Below are 26,590 nucleotides of genomic sequence, written 5' to 3' on the forward strand. Positions count from 1 at the left end.
CTGTAGACGCAGTTGAAATGACGCAGTTTTGGGGCCTGGTCCTCCATATGGGGATACTGAAGCAGCCGGAAATTCGGCAATATTGGAGTGTTGATATTTTATACAACACTCCAGTGTTCCGAATGGTCATGGCCCGGACGCGTTTTGAGGCCATCCACAAGTTTCTGCATTATACTGATAATGCACAGTGTCCTGCACGAGATGACCCCAACTTTGACCATCTTTTCAAAATTCGGCCGGTCATCGAACACTTCAACAAAAAGTTTGCTGAAGTGTACGTGCCCCAAAGGGACATCTGCGTGGATGAGTCCTTGGTTTACTTCAAGGGAAGGCTGCGATTCCGTCAATACCTGCCCAGTAAGAGGGCCAGGTACGGAATCAAACTCTATAAGTTGTGTGAGAGTACCTCAGGGTACACCCACAAGTTTAGAGTTTACGAAGGGAAGGACACCCGGATTGAACCCCCTGAGTGTCCTCCTTTCCTGGCAGTGAGTGGGAAAATTGTGTGGGATTTGGTGCACCCACTGCTGGATAAAGGTTATCACCTCTACACTGATAATTTTTATACCAGCATCCCACTCTACAAATCCTTCTCTGAGTGACGTACCGCAGCCTGCGGTACTGTCCGCAAAAATCAGAGAGGCCTCCCGAAGACGCTACTTGGGCAGATGCTCCGAAAAGGTGAGAGCAGAGCCCAATGTAGCGACCACCTGCTGGTGGTCAAGTACAAGGACAAGAGAGATGTCCATCTCTTGACCACCATACACGGTGATGGCAGTACCCTCTACACTGTACGGGGTACCTCTACACAGGTCCGCAAACCGACATGTGTAGTGGGGTACAACAAAAACATGGGGGGAGTTGATCTCTCCGATCAGCTCCTCCAACCGTACAATGCATAGAGGAAGGCCAAGGCGTGATACAAAAAGCTGGCCGTGCACATCGTCCAAATGGCAATGCTCAACGCATTCCTGCTGTCACAATGTGCATGCCCCAGCGATACGACGTACCTTCAGTTCCAGGAGGTAGTGGTTAAGGCCCTGATGTTTGGCGCTCAGGAAGGAGCGGGCCCCAGTACTTCAGGAACTGAAGGTGTTCGTATTGTCCCAGGTCAGCATTTTCCGGGGGTGGTCCCACCAACCCCAAGAAAAGGTAAGCCGCAAAAAAGGTGTCGAGTGTGTTACAAAAAGGAATATGCAGGGACACCACTTATCAATGCGACACCTGCCCCGAAAAACCTGGCCTGTGCATGAAGGATTGCTTCAAATTGTACCACACCTCCATGCACTACTAATTTATATTAGATTAGTTGGGGGCACATCTAGATTTGTTCTTTGTGGGTCTAGTATCCAAAATGATGTCATATGTGGGTTTTTTTCCTGTTTAGGCACATCAGGGACTCTGCAAATGGAACATGACGCCAGCAGACCATCAAAGTCTGCATTCCAAAGCAACACTACTTCCCTTTCGAGCCCCGACGTGTGCCTAAACAGTTTTTTCCCTCATGTGGGGTACCAGAGTACCCAGGACAAATTGGACAACGACTTTTGGGGTCCAATTTCTCCTGTTACTCTTGGGAAAATTAAAAATTGGGGACTAAATGATCATTTATTGGGAACAAAACAGGATTTTATATTTTCACGCCTGGGCATTATAATCTTTAGTGAAACACTTGGGGGTTCAAAGTGCTCACCACACATCTAGATAAGTTCCTTAGGGGGTCTAGCTTCCAAAATGGGGTCACTTGTGGGGGGTTTCCACTGTTTAGGCACATCAGACGCTCGTCAAACGCGACATGGCGTCCGATCTCAATTCCAGCCAATTTTAGGTTGAAAAAGTCAAACGGGGCGCCTTCCCTTCTGAGCAATGCCATGTGCCCAAACAGTGGTTCCCCCCCACATATTGGGTATCAGCGTACTCAGGACAAATTTGACAACAACCTTTGGGGTCCAATTTCTCCTGTTACCCTTGGGAAAACAAAATATTGGGGACTAAATGATCATGTTTGTGGAAAAAATATGATTTTTTATTTTCACGCCCGGGTGTTATAATCTTCTGTGAAGCCCTTGGGGGTTCAAAGTAGTCACCACGCATCTAGATAAGATCCTTAGGTGGTCTAGTTTCCAAAATGGGGTCACTTGTGGGGGGTTTCCACTGTTTAGACACATCAGACGCTCATCAAACGCGACATGGCGTCCGATCTCAATTCCAGCCAATTTTAGGTTGAAAAAGTCAAACGGGGCTCCTTCCCTTCTGAGCAATGCCATGTGCCCAAACAGTGGTTCCCCCCCACATGTGGGGTATCAGGGTACTCAGGACAAATTTGACAACAACCTTTGGGGTCCAATTTCTCCTGTTACTCTTGGGAAAATTAAAAATTGGGGACTAAATGATCATTTATGTGGGAACAAAACAGGATTTTATATTTTCACGCCCGGGCATTATAATCTTTAGTGAAACACTTGGGGGTTCAAAGTGCTCAACACACATCTAGATAAGTTCCTTAGGGGGTCTAGTTTCCAAAATGGGGTCACTTGTGGGGGTTTCCACTGTTTAGGCACATCAGACGCTCGTCAAACGCGACATGGCGTCCGATCTCAATTCCAGCCAATTTTAGGTTGAAAAAGTCAAACGGGGCTCCTTCCCTTCTGAGCAATGCCATGTGCCCAAACAGTGGTTCCCCCCCACATATTGGGTATCAGCGTACTCAGGACAAATTTGACAACAACCTTTGGGGTCCAATTTCTCCTGTTACCCTTGGGAAAACAAAATATTGGGGACTAAATGATCATGTTTGTGGAAAAAATATGATTTTTTATTTTCACGCCCGGGTGTTATAATCTTCTGTGAAGCCCTTGGGGGTTCAAAGTGGTCACCACACATCTAGATAAGTTCCTTAGGTGGTCTAGTTTCCAAAATGGGGTCACTTGTGGGGGGTTTCCACTGTTTAGGCACATCAGACGCTCGTCAAACGCGACATGGCGTCCGATCTCAATTCCAGCCAATTTTAGGTTGAAAAAGTCAAACGGGGCGCCTTCCCTTCTGAGCAATGCCATGTGCCCAAACAGTGGTTCCCCCCCACATATTGGGTATCAGCATACTCAGGACAAATTTGACAACAACCTTTGGGGTCCAATTTCTCCTGTTACCCTTGGGAAAACAAAATATTGGGGACTAAATGATCATGTTTGTGGAAAAAATATGATTTTTTATTTTCACGCCCGGGTGTTATAATCTTCTGTGAAGCCCTTGGGGGTTCAAAGTAGTCACCACGCATCTAGATAAGATCCTTAGGTGGTCTAGTTTCCAAAATGGGGTCACTTGTGGGGGGTTTCCACTGTTTAGGCACATCAGACGCTCATCAAACGCGACATGGCGTCCGATCTCAATTCCAGCCAATTTTAGGTTGAAAAAGTCAAACGGGGCTCCTTCCCTTCTGAGCAATGCCATGTGCCCAAACAGTGGTTCCCCCCCACATGTGGGGTATCAGGGTACTCAGGACAAATTTGACAACAACCTTTGGGGTCCAATTTCTCCTGTTACTCTTGGGAAAATTAAAAATTGGGGACTAAATGATCATTTATGTGGGAACAAAACAGGATTTTATATTTTCACGCCCGGGCATTATAATCTTTAGTGAAACACTTTGGGGTTCAAAGTGCTCAACACACATCTAGATAAGTTCCTTAGGGGGTCTAGTTTCCAAAATGGGGTCACTTGTGGGGGTTTCCACTGTTTAGGCACATCAGACGCTCGTCAAACGCGACATGGCGTCCGATCTCAATTCCAGCCAATTTTAGGTTGAAAAAGTCAAACGGGGCTCCTTCCCTTCTGAGCAATGCCATGTGCCCAAACAGTGGTTCCCCCCACATATTGGGTATCAGCGTACTCAGGACAAATTTGACAACAACCTTTGGGGTCCAATTTCTCCTGTTACCCTTGGGAAAACAAAATATTGGGGACTAAATGATCATGTTTGTGGAAAAAATATGATTTTTTATTTTCACGCCCGGGTGTTATAATCTTCTGTGAAGCCCTTGGGGGTTCAAAGTAGTCACCACGCATCTAGATAAGATCCTTAGGTGGTCTAGTTTCCAAAATGGGGTCACTTGTGGGGGGTTTCCACTGTTTAGGCACATCAGACGCTCATCAAACGCGACATGGCGTCCGATCTCAATTCCAGCCAATTTTAGGTTGAAAAAGTCAAACGGGGCTCCTTCCCTTCTGAGCAATGCCATGTGCCCAAACAGTGGTTCCCCCCCACATGTGGGGTATCAGGGTACTCAGGACAAATTTGACAACAACCTTTGGGGTCCAATTTCTCCTGTTACTCTTGGGAAAATTAAAAATTGGGGACTAAATGATCATTTATGTGGGAACAAAACAGGATTTTATATTTTCACGCCCGGGCATTATAATCTTTAGTGAAACACTTGGGGGTTCAAAGTGCTCAACACACATCTAGATAAGTTCCTTAGGGGGTCTAGTTTCCAAAATGGGGTCACTTGTGGGGGTTTCCACTGTTTAGGCACATCAGACGCTCGTCAAACGCGACATGGCGTCCGATCTCAATTCCAGCCAATTTTAGGTTGAAAAAGTCAAACGGGGCTCCTTCCCTTCTGAGCAATGCCATGTGCCCAAACAGTAGTTCCCCCCCACATATTGGGTATCAGCGTACTCAGGACAAATTTGACAACAACCTTTGGGGTCCAATTTCTCCTGTTACCCTTGGGAAAACAAAATATTGGGGACTAAATGATCATGTTTGTGGAAAAAATATGATTTTTTATTTTCACGCCCGGGTGTTATAATCTTCTGTGAAGCCCTTGGGGGTTCAAAGTGGTCACCACACATCTAGATAAGTTCCTTAGGTGGTCTAGTTTCCAAAATGGGGTCACTTGTGGGGGGTTTCCACTGTTTAGGCACATCAGACGCTCGTCAAACGCGACATGGCGTCCGATCTCAATTCCAGCCAATTTTAGGTTGAAAAAGTCAAACGGGGCGCCTTCCCTTCTGAGCAATGCCATGTGCCCAAACAGTGGTTCCCCCCCACATATTGGGTATCAGCGTACCTAGGACAAATTTGACAACAACCTTTGGGGTCCAATTTCTCCTGTTACCCTTGGGAAAACAAAATATTGGGGACTAAATGATCATGTTTGTGGAAAAAATATGATTTTTTATTTTCACTCCCGGGTGTTATAAACTTCTGTGAAGCCCTTGGGGGTTCAAAGTGGTCACCACACATCTAGATAAGTTCCTTAGGGGGTCTAGTTTCCAAAATGGGGTCACTTGTGGGGGGTTTCCACTGTTTAGGCACATCAGACACTCGTCAAATGCGACATGGCGTTCGATCTCAATTCCATCCAATTTTAGGTTGAAAAAGTCAAACGGGGCTCCTTCCCTTCTGAGCCCTGCCATGTGCCCAAACAGTGGTTCCCCCCCACATATTGGGTATCAGCGTACTCAGGACAAATTTGACAACAACTTTTGGGGTCCAATTTCTCCTGTTACCCTTGGGAAAATAAAAAAATTGTTGCTAAAATATTATTTTTGTGACTAAAAAGTTAAATTTTAATTTTTTCCTTCCACGTTGCTTCTGCTCCTGTGAAGCACCTGAAGGGTTAATAATCTTCTTGAATGTAGTTTTGAGTAGCTTCAGGGGTGCAGTTTTTAGAATGGTGTCACTTTTGGGTATTTTCTGCCATATAGACCCCTCAAAGTGACTTCAAATGTGAGGTGGTCCCTAAAAAAAATGGTTTTGTAAGTTTTGTTGTAAAAATTAGAAATCGCTGGTCAAATTTTAACCCTTATAACTTCCTAACAAAAAAAATGTTGTTTCCCAAATTGTGCTGATGTAAAGTAGACATTTGGGAAATGTTATTTAGTAACTATTTTGTGTCACATATTTCTCTGTTTTAAGGGCATACAAATTCAAAGTTTGAAAATTGCAAAATTTTCGCCATATTTCAATTTTTTTCATAAATAAATGCAAGTTATAGCGAAAAATTTTTACCACTAAAGTGAAGTACAATATGTCACGAGAAAACAATCTCAGAATTGCCTAGATCCGTTGAAGCGTTCCAGAGTTATAACCTCATAAAGAGACAGTGGTCAGAATTGTAAAAATTGGCTCGGTCATGAACGTGCAAACCACCCTTGGGGGTGAAGGGGTTAAAACAGAAAACCAAATATTAAATGGTCATAAGTATTCAGACCCTTTGCCCAGTATTGAGTAGAAGCACCCTTTTGAGCTAGTACAGCCATGAGTCTTTCACACCTGGATTTGGGGATCCTCTGCCATTCTTCCTTCCAGATCCTTTACAGCTCCGTCAAGTTGGATGGAGAATGTTGGTAGACAGCCATTTTCAGGTCTCTTCAGAGATGCTCAATTGGGTTTAGGTCAGGGCTCTGGCTGGGCCAGTCAAGAATGGTCACAGAGTTGTTCTGAAGCCACTCTGTTATGAATGGGTCACCGAGGAGGATGGCAGGAACAGGCTTAACCACCAGGAAACCAGAGAGGTTGGTATCGAAGCGGATTGCAGACCCCTGATCCTATCAACACAACTAGAAGTAGCCGTGGAGCGTTTCTACGATGCCCTAGACGCTTCGTCACATTAGGAGAACTAACTAAGCCTAAAGCCAGAAAGGTGAAATCTAAACTGCCCTGGAGCAGATCCCCAAAGGAATAGACAGCCCCCAAACATATATTGTCGGTGAGGCAAGATGAAACACAATCACAGGCAGAAAACAGACTGCGCAAACGGTGGGGCCAAAGCTGTCTAGACAAGACAGGACAGAAAAGATACTGTCTGCAATCACGCACAAAACCCTAAAAAAATACAACACTTCTGATATACAAAAAGCCTGAGGCCACAAAACCTCTCTCCCGCTAGACTAGCACTCTGGTATAAACTGGAAGCAAAACAAAAGATACTAACATAACAGGGGACTGAACAAACTGACACAAGCTGTAACATATGGAGCCGGGTCCAGCGCTGCCCCCAGCAGGGAGTACGCTGAACCCTAGCAACAAAGCAGAAAGCAAAAAAAAAGGCACACCCAGATTAGATGCAAAGGATTAGCAAAATAATCACTGAACCATGCAGATCAGGCAGGGGACAAAAGAACTCCAAATGCACATGGAGTAAATCTCCAGCAACCACCAAGAGCAGCCAGCCAGTAATCCCAGGTTCTCAATTATCGTCGTCAGGTGGAGAACTTCCATCAACCTGGCCAGCTCTACTACTCTCAGTAACCACCACAGGGAGCAGAGGGAGTCTTGGCTCAGAAGTTCGAGCAAGGGACTTCACAACACCACTCCTGGGATGATTTAGCGAATCCTGCTTTGAGCAGGGGGTTGGACCAGATGGCCCAGGAGGTCCCTTCCAACTCTACGATTCTATGATTCTATTCCTTTGTAATTTTAGCTGTGTGCTTAGGGTCATTGTCTGGTTGGAAGGTGAATCTTTGGCGAAGTCTGAGGTCCAGATAACTCTGAAAGAGGTTTTTATCCAGGATATCTCTGTATTTGGCCCCATTCATGTTTCCTTCAATTGCAACCAGTCATCCTGTCTCTGCAGCTGTAAAAAACCTATGCTGCCATCACTATGTTTCACTGTTGGGATTGTATTGGGCAGATGATGAGCAGTGCCTGGTTTTCTCCACACATACCACTTGAACATTTTGGTGATAATTCTATCTTCTCATCAGATCAGAGAATATTGTAGTCATAGTCTGAGTCCTTCATGTGTTTTTTTAGCAAACTCTATGCAAACTTTCATATGTCTGGCACCGATGAGAGGCTTCCATCGTATCACTCTGCCATAAAGGCCCAACTGGTGGAGGGCTGCAGTGATTGTTGACTTTGTGGAACTTTCTCCCATCTCCCTACTGCATCTGTGTAGCTCAGTCACAGTGATCTTGGGGTTCTTCTTTACCTCTCTCACCAAGGCTGAACTCCCACGACTGCTCAGTTTGGCTAGATGGCCAAATCCAGGAAGACTTCTGGCGGTCCAAAACTTCTTCTATTTAAGGATTATGGATGCCACTGTGCTCTAAGGAACCGTGAGTACTGCAGAAATTCTTTTGTAACCTTGGCAAAATCTGTGCCTTGAAAACACCTAAGCATATCCCTCATATAAGGCCATAAAGCAAGAGCATATCAGAAAACCAACAAGAAAGCTTCACACAGGGCCATATCATAATAAACAACATGATCTTTATTAACCCCTTAGCGACCGCCGATACGCCTTTTAATGGCGGTATTTAACTGTACTAAGTACTAAGTGAATAGCGCCCCCCCAGTGTCGGATTTTCTCTGGGGTTTCGGCTGCTGGGGGTATCCGAGACCCCAGAGAACATGAATCGGTCGGTTTTTACCGACCCCGTTTTTGCAATCGCCGTTATTAGCCCTATAATGGCGACCGCAAATAAAAAAAAAAGCCGAGATTGTGCATTAAATTTCTCTTTCCTCTGATGTGATCGCACATCAGAGGAGAGAGAAAGAGGGTCCCCGATCCCCCCCCCCGGTACCTCTCCGTGGTCCTCTGTCCCCTCCCGGTGGTCCTGCGTCCCGCCGACGTCCTCCGGTGGGCGCCGCCATCTTGGATCCGGAGAAAATGGTGGGCGCATGCGCAGTGCGCCCGCCGGGGATCTGCAGGCTCCGGCTGGCAGATTCCATTCATTCATTTTGATCACGATGATAAACTATCATCGTGATCAAAATAAACAAAATAGTACATAATCCCCCCGTTTATCACCCCGTTAGCTAGGCCAACATAACGAAATAAAGAAAATATATTTTTTTTCAGTTTTCCATTAGGGTTAGGGCTAGGGTTAGGGTTGGGCTAGGGATAGGGTTGGGCTAGGGTTAGGACTAGGGTTAGGGTTAGAATTAGGGTTAGGGCGAACTAGGATTAGGGTTAGAATTAGGATTAGGGTTGAGATTAAGGTTTGGGTTGGGATTAGAGTTAGGGGTGTGTTGGGGTTAGGGTTGGTGCAAGAATTGAGGGGTTTCCACTATTTACCAACTTTGGGGGTCTAAAAATTGGGTCTAAAAAAAAAATCACTTTTATGGAAATAAAAGACTTTTTATTTTCACGGCTCTGCGTTTATAAACTTCTGTGAAGCGCTTGGGGGTTCAAAGTGCTCACCACACATCTAGATAAGTTCCTTAGGGGGTCTAATTTCCAAAATGGGGTCACTTGTGGGGGGTTTCCACTGTTTAGGCCCATCAGGGGCTCTGCAAACGCAACATGACGCCCGCAGACCATTCCATCAAAGTCTGCATTCCAAAATGGCACTCCTTCCCTTCCGAGCTCTCTCATGCGCCCAAACAGTGGTTCCCCCGACATATGGGGTATCGGCGTACTCAGGACAAATCGCACAACAACTGTGGGGGTATGATTTCACCTGTTACCCTTGGAAAAATAAAAATTTTGGGGCAAAAAGATCATTTTTGTGGAAAAAAAATGGATTTTTTATTTTCACGGTTCTACGTTATAAGCTTCTGTGAAGCACTTGAAGGTTCAAAGTGCTCACCACACATCTAGATAAGTTCCTTAATGGGTCTAGTTTCCAAAATGGTGACACTTGTTGGAGGTTTCCACTGTTTAGGCACATTAAGGGCTCTCCGAACGCAACATGGCATCCGATCTCAATTCCAGCCAATTCTGTGTTGAAAAAGTCAAACGGTGCTCCATCCCTTGTGAGCTCTGCCGTGTACTGAAAAAGTGGTTTACCCCCACATATGGGGTATCGGCGTATTCAGGAGAAATTGTACAACAAATTTTGTGGTTGATTTTCTCTTTTAACACTTGTGAAAATAAAAAAAATTGGTTCTAAAGTAAATTTTTTGCAAAAAAAAGTGAAATGTTAATTTTTTCCTTCCACATTGCTTTAGTTCCTGTGAAGCACTTAAAGGGTTAATAAACTTCTTGAATGTGGTTTTGAGCACCTTTAGGGGTCTAGTTTTTAGAATGGTGCCACTTTTGGGTATTTTCTGTCATGTACACCCCTCAAAATGACTTTAAATATGATGTGGTCCCTAAAAAAAATGTTTTTGTAAATTTTGCTGAAAAATGAGAAATCGCTGGTCAACTTTTAACCCTTAGAACTTCCTAACGAAAAAAATTTTGCTTCCAAAATTGTGGTGATGTAAAGTAGACATGTGGGAAGTGTTATTTATTAAGACATTTTTGTGACACATCTGTCTGATTTTAGGGCATAAAAATTTAAAGTTTTAAAATTGCAAAATTTTCACGATATTTCCGTTTTTTCATAAATAAACACAAGACTTATCGAAGAAATTTTACCACTAACATGAAGTACAATATGTCACGAAAAAACAGTCTCAGAATCAGCTGGATCCATTAAAGCATTCCAGAGTTATAACTTCATAAAGGGACAATGGTCAGAATTGTAAAAATTGGCCTGGTCATTAAGCTGCAAACTGGCTCTGTCGCTAAGGGGTTAAAGAAACAATAAGACAATAAAAACATAAGGAAGATACCACAAGGTACAGGAAAAAGAAGGTGGGTATGCCCAGGTAATGACCCTCAAGACAAAATATACAAGAAATATCCACAAAAATGGTTTTATACTATTATGCTCAAACAGAATTCACACTAAGTATCATAATAATGATTATATACATAATAGTTCACTTGTTACATGCAACAAGGGGCACATAGTAAATAAAATAGTAGGTTGCAAAAGCACAAGTTGCTGAAATCACACAGATAGCAATATATAGAAAAAATGTGCTCCCAGTTGCAAGGAACAATAGAAATACCGAAAAATACACAATATTGATTTACATAATAGTGCCAAACAGAAAAAATATATATATTATTACCAATCAAATATACATAGATAATAGATATAAAGAGGTTAAGGGCTAGGGATCTGGTGTGCAGTACCAGATGTCCCATGTGGGTAAAGGGCATGTCACACTAAGAGATATCGCTAGCAATATCGCTATAACTTGTGACGTTATAGCGATATTGCTAGCGATATCGCTATGTGTGATACTTACCTACAACCCGCTCCCCCGCTGGTTATCGCTGATCGCGCGAGAACGTCCTGGACTGTTTCTCGTCATCAGCTTCCTGCGGAGCTTCCTGCTGTGACGACGAGCGACGCGTGGAGCCGGGCGGGAGGACGCAGTATCGCCTGGTGTGACAGGTAAGTAGCGATCCCCGTCCCCAGTGATGTCACTAGTGAGATCTGCCTGTGTGGCAGCTCACTAGCGACCACTTAGCGATGCACCAGCGATCCTGACCGCGTCATATCGCTGGTCGGGATCGCTGGTACATCGCTAAGTGTGGCAGTACCTTTAGCGTGAGGCTATTAACATTTGACTCCTTTGCACTTAGCAATTTAACTCTTTGTCATACATATTGGTTCCAGCTGTTTCTGACTGACCATGCACCAGTGACTATTTTGAATTGATTCCGGGCATTTCCCGGCTAGTATCTTGTATCATGACAGGATAAAACAGATAGGTCACAGTGGGTATATTCTATATGTATATGGGAGTTCATTTGTTTTATGCTCATTTAGCTTGATACATTACTGCTATCCGTGTTCTGCGTGTCATCACTATCCTATGATCAACATTACTGAATTTTTTTATAATGTCACATTACGTGTCTTGTATTTAAAAAGGGATTGATAATTTTTATAATATTTTGTACTCAAGAATTTTTCCTTTGGACATTATACTTCATTTTTCTCTGTAGGATTATGTATAATGGGAGTTGTCCTGGTGTTCCCATGTAATTTGGCATCTCTCACTGGATAGTGTGGATTGATGCTTATAAAAATGTTGGATTGTGTTAAATACATATAAAGAAATATAGTTACCTAGAGGACACACCCGGGGAACCCACCACACCCGACGCGTTTCGCTATGAAATGCTTCGTCCAAGGGTGGTTGGGTACTGGCCAGATAGGGTATTTATACAGAGAGGAATCAATTGTAAAAGATCACTAAATTACTCTCCTTCCATTCACCTGTGACAAAATAGGCTGATTGGACAATAAACACCATGATGCTGACAAAGGTATGAATCTTTATTTAAATGCCAGGAAGTTGTTACTGTTAACCCGGTAATAAACAAATAAAAAGCGTCACCGGGAGAACACATCCGGCGCTAGCGCATATAGGCCATGCCCACAGGAAGTTCCCACATCAAAATCCGTTGGAACATCTAGCATTGGGCATCAATATCATCTAACAATGATGAGGGATATCACTTGAGATTTAATCAAAGAAGAAAGGATGATCGTTTCCAGAGATACAACACTAGGAGACGAATAAATATCAATTCGAATTGTGAGGAGGAACCTCAAAATAATTCTATGAAGGTAAATAATCTATCTGATGTTGAATTATCACAGGCCCAAATATCCGGTCTTACTTTCTCTCCATCCTCTGCCCCTGATCAATTTGCTATTCTTAAAGATATGCAATTATTTGCTAGGAAATTGATCTATAAAAAAATGTATTATCATCAATCAAATGATCATCTATTTCCAAAAGAAGCAGAGGCGGAAGCACTCCAGATTTTGGAAGAATTGGCTGAAGAAGCAGGGGTGCAAAGCAATAAGTACCCAAAATATCTTCTCCCTAGATCTAAGAAATTTCCCCAGATAAATACTGTCCCTGAAGTTGATTTATTTGTGCGACTGGTGATGTAGGAGGTACAGGATAATCCAGAATCAATCAAGAATGACAATCTTAACCAGGACGAAAGATGTACCTTAAAAGAACTACAAAATCTTAAAGAGGTAATTATTAAACCATCTGACAAAGGTGGCAACGTGGTGGTGTCATCTGTGGTAGCATATGAAAAGGAAATGATGAGGCAGTGTAAAAATTCTTTATGCACAAAATTTAACTTTCAATCCAAATATAGGAATGAACTCCACGATCTACTACAAGAGGCTGTAGTGGGTGGCATTTTGACATCAAAACAGATGGATGATCTGTGGAATGAGGATCGTACGATAGCAAGTATCTATCTTTTACCAAAAATACACAAGGATCCAAGAACACCACCAAGTAGGCCTATAGTGTCAGGGATAAACAACATCTCTGATCCCATCTCGAGACTAATTGATTTCTATTTGAAACCATTGGTGGAAACTCCGCCATCATTTCTTAAGGATACAACTTTGGTCACCTGTGATATCGAGTCGTTATACACCTCGACTTGGCATCATGATGGAATAGAAGCAACCACGTTTTTTCTTGGCAATAGAGGACTTAATGAGAATTTATGTGTTTTTCTCATTAAAGCATTAGGATTTGTCCGTACACATAATTTTTTTATGTACCGTCAATCTTTCTACCTCCAGATACAGGGCACGGCAATGGGGGTGTCTCGTGTGCCCTCATATGCAAATTTGTTTTTTAGGTTAATGGGAACGAGAAATCTTTCAAACTGTGCCACACAAATTGAGTCATAAGGTCGTCACCTGGTGGAGGTATATAGACGATATTTTAATGATTTGGCATGGGACCCAGGAGGAACTGGGTGTTTTTTAGTGACTTAAATGCTAATACTAGAAATACCAAACTTACATACAAGAGTGATGCCAAGAAAATTGATTTTCTAGATATGTCCATCAATGTTCACGAAAAAGGCTTTATACAAACGGACTTGTTTCGTAAGAGCACGTCCATCAATTCATTATTACATGTCTCTTAACAGCACCCTCAACATTTAATTATGAACATCCCAACTGGACAGTTCCTACGTTCAAGAAGGATTTGTTCAAATAATGATTTTTTGAAAAAACAGGCCCTGGATTTATGCAAGCGTTTCAAAGATTGAGGCTATGGTAGAAAAACAATCTGTAGGTCCTATCAGACAGCATATTGGAGTGATAGAACTAAATTGCTAAAAAAATGGAACAGATCAGGTACGGTGGTACTCTTGACTTCAACTCTTGGAGCAATGAGATTAGGAATGCCATTACTAAACATTGGCCTATCTTATTGATGGATGGTACATTTTCTAAATTTATTGGGAAGACCCCCACAATCACTTTTAGGAAATCAAAAAATCTTAGGGACCAATTAGTCCATAGTTACCATAAAGGTGATGGTCCGAATTTTATTTTTGGGTCCAAAGGTCCAAAATGGGGATGCACTAAGTGTGGAAAATGTGTGGCATGCAAAAATATTTCTTAATTCAAAAAATGATAAAGTGTACAATATTACACATACCATCACTTGTACTACTAAGGCAGTCGTATATCATGCGACATGCCCATGCGGATTAATCTACATTGGTTTGACTACATGTGAACTCCATAGGAGAGTGCGTGAGCACGTTTTAGACATACAAGGAGCAACTTCTGAAAATGATCTTCAGAAACTCAAACCAATTCCACGGCATTTCAAGGCCACCCATGGCTGTGACCCAAAAGCGTTGATCGTTAAAGCATTGATAGGGTCGTCATTGGATCTAGGGGTGGCAACTGGAAAAGACTTCTGGCCCAAAAAGAGGCCAAGTGGATTTACAGATTGGATACCATTACACCATTTGGCCTCAATGATCACAATAGTTATGTCTCATTTCTGCCTGTTTAAGGGATCATTAATTCTTTGGCCTACGTGTATCATTTTTTATAAATATATATATATATAAGGATGTCTGTTTCAATGCTGTCAACTATTTGTACCGTCTTTGAATCTGGCTTTCTTTGTCTTTTATTGTTTTTATTTTTTAATTTTATATTTGTAGGGTTATTGTTACAATTCACCTGTTGGCTGGTTTCTCTTCCTGGTATCTCTATTATGACTGTGTGGTTTTCCACAGTTGATTGGACTACTGTTTGAATTTTGGAAGTGGATATTATGAAGAGACTGCTAGGGATATATGATTATTTATTTTTTGTCTACTTGATTGTTTCACATATAAAAATAAAAGGACATATATATTTTTATTTTTGTGATATGCTATATATTAATGATGGTATAATTTGATTTTATCACTATTATGCACTTTATTAATATTTGTCCTTAATTATATTGCAATATTTGTTGAGAATTATATTCTCTTTTAATGTATTTTTCTCTATGTGTGTGTATATGTATGTGTTCATTGCTGTCCTCATGCATGTAAGCATATATGTATGTATTTAATATATAAATAACTTTTCCTTGCACTTGTCACTTTATAATTATTAATGATTTTTTTTATGGATTATTGTCACCTTATTATCGTCTCTCATATTGAATGACGTTAGCCATATATTGTGTGTATATTTTTCATAAGTGATATCCCTTACATCCTGGATCTAACTTCTTTTTTCTTTTTGCAGTACATTAAGTGCTTACGGCGTTTTTTTTTCTTTGTTATTCACTTGGTATCGCACTGCGGGTGTTAGTTATTTGTTGCTGTGGTGATGGGTTGCGTTTTTACCGGATGTGACATTTTCAGCCCCGTCGCTGGCATGTCCACATACACACACACAGCACCCGGAAGTGACGTCTACCTGGTGACGTATCACCGGACGTGACGCTCTGGACTCCGTTGCTGGTATGGCAACACATACACAGATAGCCTCCGGAAATGACGTTTATCAGGTGATGTATCACCACCGGATGTGTACCGCAATGCAGGCATGTCCTATATGCGCTAGCTCCGGATGTGTTCTCCCGGTAGCGCTTTGTATTGGTTTATTACCTGGTTAACAGTGACAACTTCCTGGCATTTAAATAAAGATTCATACCTTCATCAGCATCATGGTTTTTATTGTCCAATCAGCCTATTTCGGCACAGGTTAATGGGAGGAGAGTAATTTAGTGATCTTTTACAATTGGTTCCCCTCTGTATAAATACCCTATCTGGACAATACCCAACCACCCTTGGACGAAGCATTTCATAGCAAAACGCGCGTCGGGTGTGGTGGGTTCCCCGGGTGTGTCCTCTAGGTAACTATACCTCCTTATATGTATGTACTGTATATTTGATTGGCAATAATATTTTTTTTTTCTGTTTGGCACTATTATGTAAATCAATATTGTGTATTTTTCGGTATTTCTATTGTTCCTTGCAACTGGGAGCACATTTTTTTCTATATATTGCTATCTATGTGATTTCAGCAACTTGTGCTTCTACAACCTACTATTTTATTTACTATGTGCCCCTTGTTGCATGTAACAAGTGAATTATTATGTATATAATCATCAATATGGTACTTAGTGCCGAATTCTGTTTTTGCATAATAGTATAAAAACATTTTTGTTGATATTTCTTGTATATTTTGTCTTGAGGGTCATTACCTGGGCATACCCACCTTCTTTTTCCTGTACCTTGCGGTATCTACTTCTGTTTTTATTGTCTTATTGTTTCTTTAATACAGATCATGTTTTTTATTACGATATGGCCCTGTGTGAAGCTTTCTTGATGGTTTTCAGATCTGTGCCTTGCCACAATTTTGTCTCTGAGCTCCTTGGCCTGTTTCTTTGACCTCATGATTTTCATTTGGTCTGACATGCACTGTGAGCTGTGAGGTCTTATGTAGACAGGTGTGCGCCTCTACAAATCAAGTCCTATCAGCTTAATTATACACAGCTGGACCCCAATGAAGGAGTAGAACCATCTCAAGGAGGATCACAAGGAAATGGACAGCATGTGACTTAAATATGAGTGTCTGAGCAAAGGGACTGAATACTTATGACCATGTGATATTTCAGTTTTTCTTTTTTTAATAAATTTGCAAAAATTTCTACATTTCTGTTCTTTTTTCAGTCAAGATGGGGTGCAGGGTGTACATTAATGAGAAAAAAAAATGAACTTTTTTGTATTTACCAAATGGCTGCAATGAAACAGAGTGAAAAATGTAAAGGTGTCTGAATACTTTCCGTACCCACTGTATGTATGTATATATACACACACATATATATATACATATACACACAATATAATGTGTGTATATATGCAGCATAAATATAATGTATATACGTGTGTAATACATGATATATTTGTGAGCACATACACAGTAAATAAACACACATACTGTATGTACGGCGTCATATGAAGATCTGGAACGCTCACCCTCTTTTCCATACGAGTTCCCCATGTTGTACGTGGTGCCATCCGGGTCATAGTGGGGGTGCGCTGTGGCGCCATTCACCGCAATGAACTTGCTCCAGTTGACCTGTGCACAGCGACAATCACATGGAGAAAGGGTTAAATGACAATTTATCTTTTCTTTGCCGCCACCTGCTGGTGTTATGGTGGTACTGCATGTAACAGCAGATCTTGGGGGTGGGGGGGTCGCTGCAGTGGCAGCAGGACGGTGTTTGGCTACGGAGGACCAATCCGACACATTACTGTAACCTGAATCGCCGACCTTAACTCCGCCGCAGGGCTGTGCGCTTCTTTCTCTGATCTTTCATTCTGTCTTCAGTGAAGACAGATCTTCCCATTCCTGAATTAGTAGAGGATAGTTGGTACTTACGAGGCGCTTTGAAATCTCACGGCTTTTGCTTGTACTGTAAAAAGCAACTTAATTTGCTTTAAAAAAAATGCTGCAAAAAATGTAACATGTGAACACGGCCTTAGTTATGGAAAAACAAAAATGGCGGTTTCTTTTTAAAGGTATAAGGAAGGGTTTACTGTCAGCGATCATCACCTTCTCCTGCGTGTCCAAGGTCTCGGGATCCACCTTCCTCATGTAATTTGTTTCAGTGCTGACGTAGAAATCCCCTTTGTACAGGACGTAGTTCACACTGCAGTTATCCGTTGAGGCTGAGGTAGAGATAAAGGACGAATGGGAATAACGCTGGTGAGAAGAAACATACAGGGTGCATGAAACGTATCACAGGATTAAAGGGGGATTCCTAAAATAGTGACTTATCCCTTATCCTAAACTTACTGAGCACTGGGACCCCCGGCGATACAGACATAGGGGCAGCGCAACCCGGGTCCCAGGCTCCACAGTCCCCATTTACCGAGTAATTCCACAAGCCAAAGGTCCGCCCCCTGTGACTGAAGCTGGGGTTGGGTTTAAAGGGAATGTGTCACCCCATTTTATCCCTATCAGCTGGCGGCACCGCCATCAGGGGCTTATGTAATGTGTAATGCTGTAGATAAGCCCCCGATGTAACCTGAAAGATAAGAAAAACGAGTTAGATTATACTCACCCGGGTGTTCAGTCCGGTCCAATGGGTGTCGCGGTCCGGTGCCTCCCATCTTCATACGTTGACGTCCTCCTCCTTACTTATTCCGCGGCTCCTGCACAGGCGTACTTTATCGGCCCTGTTGAGGGCAGAGTAAAGTACTGCAGTGCGCAGGCACCAGACCTCTCTGACCTTTACCGGTGCCTGCGCACTGCAGTACTCTGCTCTGCCTTCAACAGGGCAGATATAGTACGCCTCCACAGGAGCCGCGGCAGAAGTAAGAAGGAGGACGGCATCGTATGAAGATGGGAGGCGCCAGACCAGACTGCGACACGCATTGGACCGGACCCCAGGGTGAGTATAATCTAACTAGTTTTTCTTATCTTTCAGGTTACAACGGGGGATTATCTACAGCATTAGAGAATGCTGTAGATAATCCCCTGATGGCAGTGGCTGCAGCTTATAGGGCAAAAAATAGTTGACAGATTCCCTTTAATGACACCTTGATGGGTTTTATGTCAGTGATCGCCGCCACTAAATGCCGCTGCACTTTCCCATCTTCAGTTGAAGAATGGAAGCACTAGTGACTTTAATGTATCACTATAGTTGCAGGTGATCTTGAGAAAGGTCGGATTTATCCCCAACATTCTGTAAAATGCTATTTCTAACAGTAACTCCATCATTTTGCTGTAAATAATTGGCTTGGATTCCTGTCATTATTGCCAGCATGGCTGCCGCTTCCAAGCTTATTCTGCTCCTGGCGATATTTTGTGTCCTCCGTCTTGTCCGCAGCAAAGATACGTAATGAACTTACCGACCTTGAACTTAGACATAAACCGATCGTACAGGGACTTGCAGGGGTCGGGTGCTGCCAAAGTGCCAAACTCGGAGAGGACGATGCGATTGGCGCTCTTATTCTTGGTGTACGAGTCGCTTTGCAGGAACTTGCTCATGTAGGTGACTGATCCGTTCTCAATCTTAAAGTTGTGCATCAGAGCCATGCCGTCAAACCAGTGATTGTACCTAGAACACAAGGACATGGAGCCTGCAGTTCTCTGAAGGAAGGAGTAATGAAGGGTTAAAGGAGTCGTCCTGCTTGAGCTTAATATATCTGTTGTTTCAGGTGACAGCTCAGAATAAGCTTTCCTGTATAGACATGAGTAATAACACTTTCTGACCATTATATGACTTTTATCCTGCATTTTTCCCCACTTCAGGCTCTATCTATAATATTCAATTGTTTCTGTGCTAGTGGGTGGAGACTCCCTGCTATGAGGTTTCCCATACACAGAACACACACAGACACAAAGGATTCCTGCTTTGCTGTCTGTATATGTTCAAAAGCAGCATGGAGGACATTATACAGCAGCACTGAGCATTGCAGCTGTGAATCCAGCAGAGTTCAGATAAACTCTTACCAAAAAGCTGCAGCATTGAAGACATGATACATCTGTACTGAGCAGTGTAGTTGTGAATCCAGTATGGGGGTGGTGATGCAAAACTCTTACTAGAAAGCAGCAGTAGTGATTAGTGTAGATGCAAATCCAGCACAGAGTCAAGATAAACTCTTACTAAAAAGCTTAAGTATTAAAGACATTACACATCAATACTGAGCATTGTAAATGTGAATCCTACACTGGGTCGAGCTAAACTCTTACTATAAAGCAGCAGCATGGAGGACATTATCTCATCCCAGTATTGGATTCACAGCTACACTTTCAAGAGAAAAGCTGCATGAAGAACAATCAGTACTGAGAAGTGTAGCTGCGAATCTAGGACTAGTATCGGATAAAACACCAGAAAGCAGTACCATGATCTGACTCACTGCCTTTTTTTTTATTTTACTGTGCTCCTCCATCTACATAGACTTCTGTAACGCGATCCCTCAGTGACCTGACAGGCCATCTTGTGTGACCCATATGTATTTTAGCTGTTATTCAGAGGATGAGCAGCGGCTCACTGTAAAAGGACTATACTGCCCGATTTACGCTATGTCTATTGTTTTGGACCAATAGAGATGCACAAAATTACTGTTCAGACCAAGCACAGGCGCCCGATGCACTCGTGATGTGGCCGAACAGTTCAGTGCAACTTCACATTTACCAGTCTTGGTTTTCTCTTATCTATCTCTGCTCTTATTTTCCTTGATTAACATCTCTGGTCCCATAGGAGACAAAGCTGTACAGAGATAAATGGAAAAGAAGTCGGTGGGAAGATCATCTGAACTGTTTGGCCACGCCAAAGGTGCACCATATTGGAAGAGAGAGAGATCGAGCTGATGCTGCCTCAGGAAAGAGCGAGCGGAGCAATTAGAACGCTGATAGAAAAGTTGACAACTACATTCTTACTTGTCAGCGCCAAACTCGAACCTGCCGGGACCGTTCCGCAGAAGACTTCCTCTGACCCACGCCGGGATGGTCCCCGAAACTTTGGTTGGCACGGGCTGTGGGGTTTCTTGCACAGTTTGGAATAAGGGAGCGATACATTCCACCTCGGCCTGAGAGGAGACGCTCCTCCATCTTGGGTAGAACTTGTGTAGGACTGTAATAATGGAGAATGATTTATTGTTAGGATATGAAACTTACTCCTAACTTTAACCCCTTCCCGGCCGGGCGTTTTTCTTTTTTTTGCTTGCTCCTTTTTGCCTCCCCTTTTTTTGAAGACCCACAATGGTTTGTTTTTTTGCTAGAATTTTTCCATCCACAGCCGTTCGAGATTTTTTTCTTTTGCGGGACGGATTGTAGTTCCAGTTCTGAACAACTTTGTGCAGGAACAAAAAAAAAATTTCAAGTGTTGAAAAATGGCGGAAAAAAAAATTAAAAATGTTATCACGCCAATTTTTTTTAAGGGAGTTCGTTGCACGGTAAAAAATAATGATTCTCCTGGACGGTACGATCCAACTTGTACAATACAGAACATTTTAGAGACTGAAAAAATGAAACGTAACTTTGAAAAAAAAAAAATTTGATGCATCGGACTTATTTTTTTGTATGGTGGGCTGTAGTTTTTTAATAGTCGTATTTTCAGTGTGCGCAGTCATTTTTTGACAGATTTTGATTTAATTTTTTCGGGAATGATGTGCGTTGATACAAACAAAAACATCAATTCTGTTTTGTTTCAATTTTTTTCCCCCCTCATAGGTTCAATAATTTAATCGCAACCAAACTGGACCCTGCGATCGCAGTGCAGGGACGATAGGTGCCGGAACAACCATCACTTGGGAGACATTGACAGGAAACCTGTCACCCTGCTTCTTTCTGACAGAACCAAAAAGAAAAAAAGGGGAAAATCCACCAAAAATCCGCCTGCTGATATTGCTACAGAATTTTTAAAATTCGTATCACAGGTCAATTTAGTTGGGGAAATATAGTTCAGTCCCAAGGCCCTATTCAGACACACACGTGCTCTAGTCAGGTTTTTCTCAGGGATGACACATACCCATTATAGTCCATGAAGGGTGGGGCTCACATGTCCGGGTTACATAAAAACATGACAGGTTTGCAGTGTGCTACATACCCGATACAGCGACATCGGCCGGAAAATGAGCCCCCATACAGTGACACCGGCCGGAAAATGAGCCTCCCCATACAGCGACATTGGCAGGAAAATGAGCCCCCCATACAGCGACACCGGCCAGAAAATGAGCCCCCGATGCAACGACATCGGCCGGAAAATGAGCACCCAATGCAGTGACACCAGACGGAAAATGAGCCCCCGATGCAGCGACACCGGATGGAAAATGAGCCTCCGATGCAGCGACACCGACAGGAAAATGAGTCCCCGATACAGCGACACCGACCGGAAAATAAATCCCCGATACAGCGACACTGGATGGAAAATGAGCCACCGATGCAGCAACACCAGACAGAAAATGGGCACCCGATGCAGCGACACCGGACAGAAAATGAGCCTCTGATGCAGCGACACCGACCAGAAAATGAGTCCCCGATACAGCGACACCCACCAGAAAATGAGTCCCCAATACTGCAACACCGGACGGAAAATGAGCCCCCGATACAGCGACACCAGACGGAAAATGAGTCCCCGATACAGCGACACTGTCCAGATGAGTCCCCGATACAGCGACACGGCCGGAAAATGAGCCCTCAATGCCGTGACACTGGCTGGAAAATAAGCATCCAATGACCCCTGATTTAGAAGCTGAGGTAGCTCTCATGGCGTTAGATGGGAAAGCCCAGAATTCAGTAATGTTGAGACCCCCAGGACACCGCAACACCTTTGCTAGGGTCTTGCGGATTCTGGAAGAAACCCATGGGGAGCCAACAAACGTGGGAGAGTTGAGGACCCGGTTGTTCAGTCGAATGCAGGGAGAGGGGGAGACCATCACCCAATATACGAATGTCCTCCAGGAGTTATACATAGCCATCGAGCAAAAGGACGGAGTAGGGGTAGGACCTATCGACATTACCCTATGTGACCTGTTAGTGACTGGACTCCGGGACCCATTAATAAAGTAGGCATTGCGGGAGCAGATCCGAGTGAACCCACGTATAGCTTTCTCTGAGGTGGGGAGTCAGGCCCGGGTACGAGAGCAGGAGCAGGGGATGACGGTCCCTGTGGGGAAGGCCCGGGGCATGGAGGCCTCCGTGAACGCTGTCGGAGAGCCCCAGTGGATTGAGGAAGTGAGACAGGAGCTGAAGAGTATCCGAGGCGAGCTGGCCGAAGTAAAGAAGAGAACTGAGCCCACGCCTGGGCGGCCTGGGTTCAATGCCCGGGGTGGCCGGGCCTCGCAGCCGTGAAAATGAGCCCCCAATGCCGTGACACCGGCTGGAAAATAAGCACCCGATACAGAGACACTGGCCAGAAAATGAGCCCCCGCTACAGCGACACCGGACGGAAAATAAGCCCCCGATGCAGCGACACCGGACGGAAAATGAGTCCCCGATACAGCGACACCGGCCGGAAAATAAGCCCCCGATGCAGCGACACCAGCCGGAAAATGAGCCACCGATACAGCGACACTGGCTGGAAAATGAGCCCCCGCTACAGCGACTCCGGACGGAAAATGAGTCCCCGATACAGCGACACCGGCAGGAAAATAAGCCCCCGATTGAGCGACACCAAACGGAAAATGAGCCACCAATACAGCGACACCAGCCGGAAAATGAACCGCCGATACAGCGACACTATCCAGATGAGTCCCCGATACAGTGACACGGTCGGAAAATGAGCCCCCAATGCCATGACACCGGCTGGAAAATAAGCCCCCGCTACGGCGACACCGGCCGGAAAATAAGCCCATGTGGGATAGAGGATCCCCGCCGAGTATCCGGGTCGGAACCAAGGGGACCGTCACCTAGGTTCCGGGGGAAACTGTTTCCGGGGGACAGAATTCAGGGACGGACCGGTGAGACTGACAGATGGGCTGGGGGAGGAGCCGGTATAAAAGGGGCGGGGAATGAGTCACAGTGAGTCAGCAGAACGGGACAGAAGGAGCAGGAGACCGTGGGAGCGACTGAGAGCCAAAGCAACTTACCGGAGCCAGAAAGGAGGACAGAGACAGGAGAGACACTCAACCTGGACATCAGTGGGACGGCACCGAGACGACCGTCCGAGAACCGCTGCTCCGCGTCGACCAGCGGCTGCCTCGCTCTATCCCGCGGCTGCGGCCTGCCCGTGGTCACCAGCGGCTGCGGCCTGCCTGCAGTCACCAGCAGCCGCCGCCGCCTCACTCCAGCCCGCGGCTGCGACCTGCCCGCGGTCACCAGCGGCTATTGCTGCCTCACTCCATTCCGCGGCTGCTGCTGCCTCACTCCATTCCGCGGCTGCGGCCTGCCCGCGGTCACTCGCGGCCGTTGCCGCCTCGCTTCTGCCCGCGGGTCCCAGCGGCCGTTGCCGCCTTGCTCCTGCCCGCGGCCTTCCCGCGGGTCCCAGTGGCCGTTGACGCCTCGCTCCAGCCCGCGGCTGCGGCCTGTCTTCTGCCGCCGCCCCGCTTCCAACCGTGGCCGCGGCTAGTTCAGCGCCGTCGGCGGCCACCACTGTCCCCTCTCCAGTCTGCGGCAAGGGCCGGGCAGTTGCTAGCCGCGGAACCCGCATTGCAGCCGCTGGCTGCGCAGGTGGCCTGCCATCCGCTACCCCGCATCGCCGCTGCGGCCCATCTGTCCAAGAACTCCTCCGGGGCCTGTTGTGCCCCTGCTTCACCAGAGTGTCGGAACGCTCGAAGACTACGACAGATCTTCAGCGGCTGGGCCGAAGAACCATCGTCCAGGACGCCGAAGAACATTGGGACGGTTAAGTGACACTATATAGCTAAAGACCCGTAGTCGGCCATAACGCGGCCCTATAGTGACCGTCTTTTGCCGGACGTAGTCGTGTTCTTATATTTCCGTGTTTGTGTGTATTGAGTCCCTGCGAGGACAATTCCTGTTATTTGTTCGGTTGCTTAGACTACCCCTGCGGATAGTTACCTATAAAAGTCATTACCAAAAACACAAAAGCGTCTCGTCACTGCATCCCGCGTGCCTGAGCCCCCGATGCAGCGACACCATCCGGTAAGTAAGGGGAGTGACGAGGGGCAGTGACATAAACCTGCTAGTAAGTAATGTGCTGTGTGAACAAGGGTCAGTACAATACTGCTATTTGGGAACAATGCGACTTATACAGGGCACTGATCCCACAGCTAAAGGCATGGAGCTAAAGCAATGACACGGGAGCTGCACCTGTCGGGACTTGGGGATATGTACAACACTCAGGGCAGGACTTCCACCTTCCGCACTATGGAGAGCACTTCAAGGCATTGTTTATGACCCCGAAGGATGAGCGTAGGACCAGAGAAGGCGGGTGTATAAAGCAGGAGGAATGTTCTGGCTGCACAAGTTACCTGTCACCCGCAGCGCCCGATTATTACTGTACAACACCCGCATGGTCAGCTGCGTTGGAGTCTGGAGGCAGAAATGCAAAGCGCGCTTCTCATTGGCTCCTGCCTCTGTCAATCAACTCTGCCTCCTGATTGGCGGATGAACTGGGAGTGCTTTTGCTAGACACGCCCCTCACAGTCACAGGAGCAGAAGGTGAGGTGAGAGAACGCGCCGAACGCTTCGGAGGGCAGCACGTGGGCTGTAACGCTGCCGTCCGTCTATTCTCAGTTTCTATTATATATAGTTGTTTTTTTTCTAGATTGTGAATTATAGCAAGTGAAGTGTCTATATAGCAGCAGGATATATCTATATATATATGAGGTATCGTGATTACTTGCTAATCCCGCCCCCTGCGCAGTAGCTCCGCCCCCACCACATTACCACACAATCCCGCCCCCACCACATTACCACACACAATCCGGCCCCCCCACCACATCACCACACATAATCCGGCCCCCCACCACATCACCACACATAATCCGGCCCCCCACCACATCACCACACATAATCCGGCCCCCCACCACATCAACACACACAATCCCACCCCCACCACATTACCGCACACAATCCGGCCCCCCCAGCACATCACCACACATAATCCGGCCCCCCCACCACATCAACACACACAATCCCACCCCCACCACATTACCACACACAATCCCACTCCCCACCACATTACCACACACAATCCCGCCCCCCCACCACATTACCACACATAATCCCACCCACCACCACATCACCACATACAGTATTCCGCCCCCCACCACATCACCACACAGAATCCCGCCCCCACCACATTACCACACACAATCCCACTCCCCACCACATTACCACACACAATCCCACTCCCCACCACATTACCACACACAATCCCACTCCCCACCACATTACCACACACAATCCAGCCCCCCCACCACATTACCACACAGAATCCCGCCCCCCCACCACATTACCACACAATCCCACCCACCACCACATTACCACACACATTCCCACTCCCCACCACATTACCACACACAATCCGGCCCCCCACCACATCACCGCACACAATCCCGCCCCTCACCACATCACCGTACACAATCCCGCCCCCCACCACATCACCACACAGAATCCCGCCAACCCAACACATCACCGCACACAATCCCGCCCCCCCACATCACCATACACAATCCAGCCCCCCCACCACATTACCACACACAATCCCGCCCCCCCACCACATTACCACACACAGTCCCGCCCCCCCACCACATTACCACACTTAATCCCGCCCCCCACCACATCACCGCATACAATCCCGCCCCCCACCACATCACCACACACAATCCCGCCCCCCCACCACATCACCACACATAATCCCGCCCCCCCACCACATCACCACACACAATCCTGCCCCCCCACCACATTACTGCTCATAATCCCGCCCATTTAATTTAATTTACCACCTGTGTAAGCGCTATTGAATGTTGTCATTATTTACTTTAGTTTAATCACCAGCAGCGTTAATTAGATAGCAATGAGCGTGCCGAGCGTTAGCTGGCTGGAAACAGCTAGTATTTATATATACATA

At 45.2% G+C, this 26,590-nt stretch overlaps 1 protein-coding gene across 2 annotated transcripts in view; it reads right to left on the reverse strand.

Annotated features, from left to right (window-relative positions):
• BCO2 (beta-carotene oxygenase 2) overlaps window positions 1–25,077 on the reverse strand; it is a 38,668-nt gene extending 13,591 nt beyond the window's left edge. For both annotated transcript variants that reach the window (XR_012234030.1, XM_073585101.1), the window contains exons 1-5: window positions 24,987–25,077; window positions 20,494–20,686; window positions 18,960–19,168; window positions 17,659–17,774; window positions 17,079–17,181 (exon numbers count right to left, since the gene is read on the reverse strand). Coding sequence is in view for 1 of the 2 variants with exons in the window: in XM_073585101.1 (XP_073441202.1) it covers window positions 17,079–17,181; window positions 17,659–17,774; window positions 18,960–19,168; window positions 20,494–20,686; window positions 24,987–25,029 (664 nt within the window). In the remaining variant the exon portion in view is untranslated. The remainder of the gene's footprint in view (window positions 1–17,078; window positions 17,182–17,658; window positions 17,775–18,959; window positions 19,169–20,493; window positions 20,687–24,986) is intronic.
• Window positions 25,078–26,590: the final 1,513 nt, after the last annotated feature.

The sequence above is a fragment of the Dendrobates tinctorius genome, unplaced genomic scaffold (genome assembly GCF_039654945.1).
Source record: "Dendrobates tinctorius isolate UK_male_01 unplaced genomic scaffold, ASM3965494v1 ptg000086l, whole genome shotgun sequence".
NCBI classification, from domain to species: domain Eukaryota; kingdom Metazoa; phylum Chordata; class Amphibia; order Anura; family Dendrobatidae; genus Dendrobates; species Dendrobates tinctorius.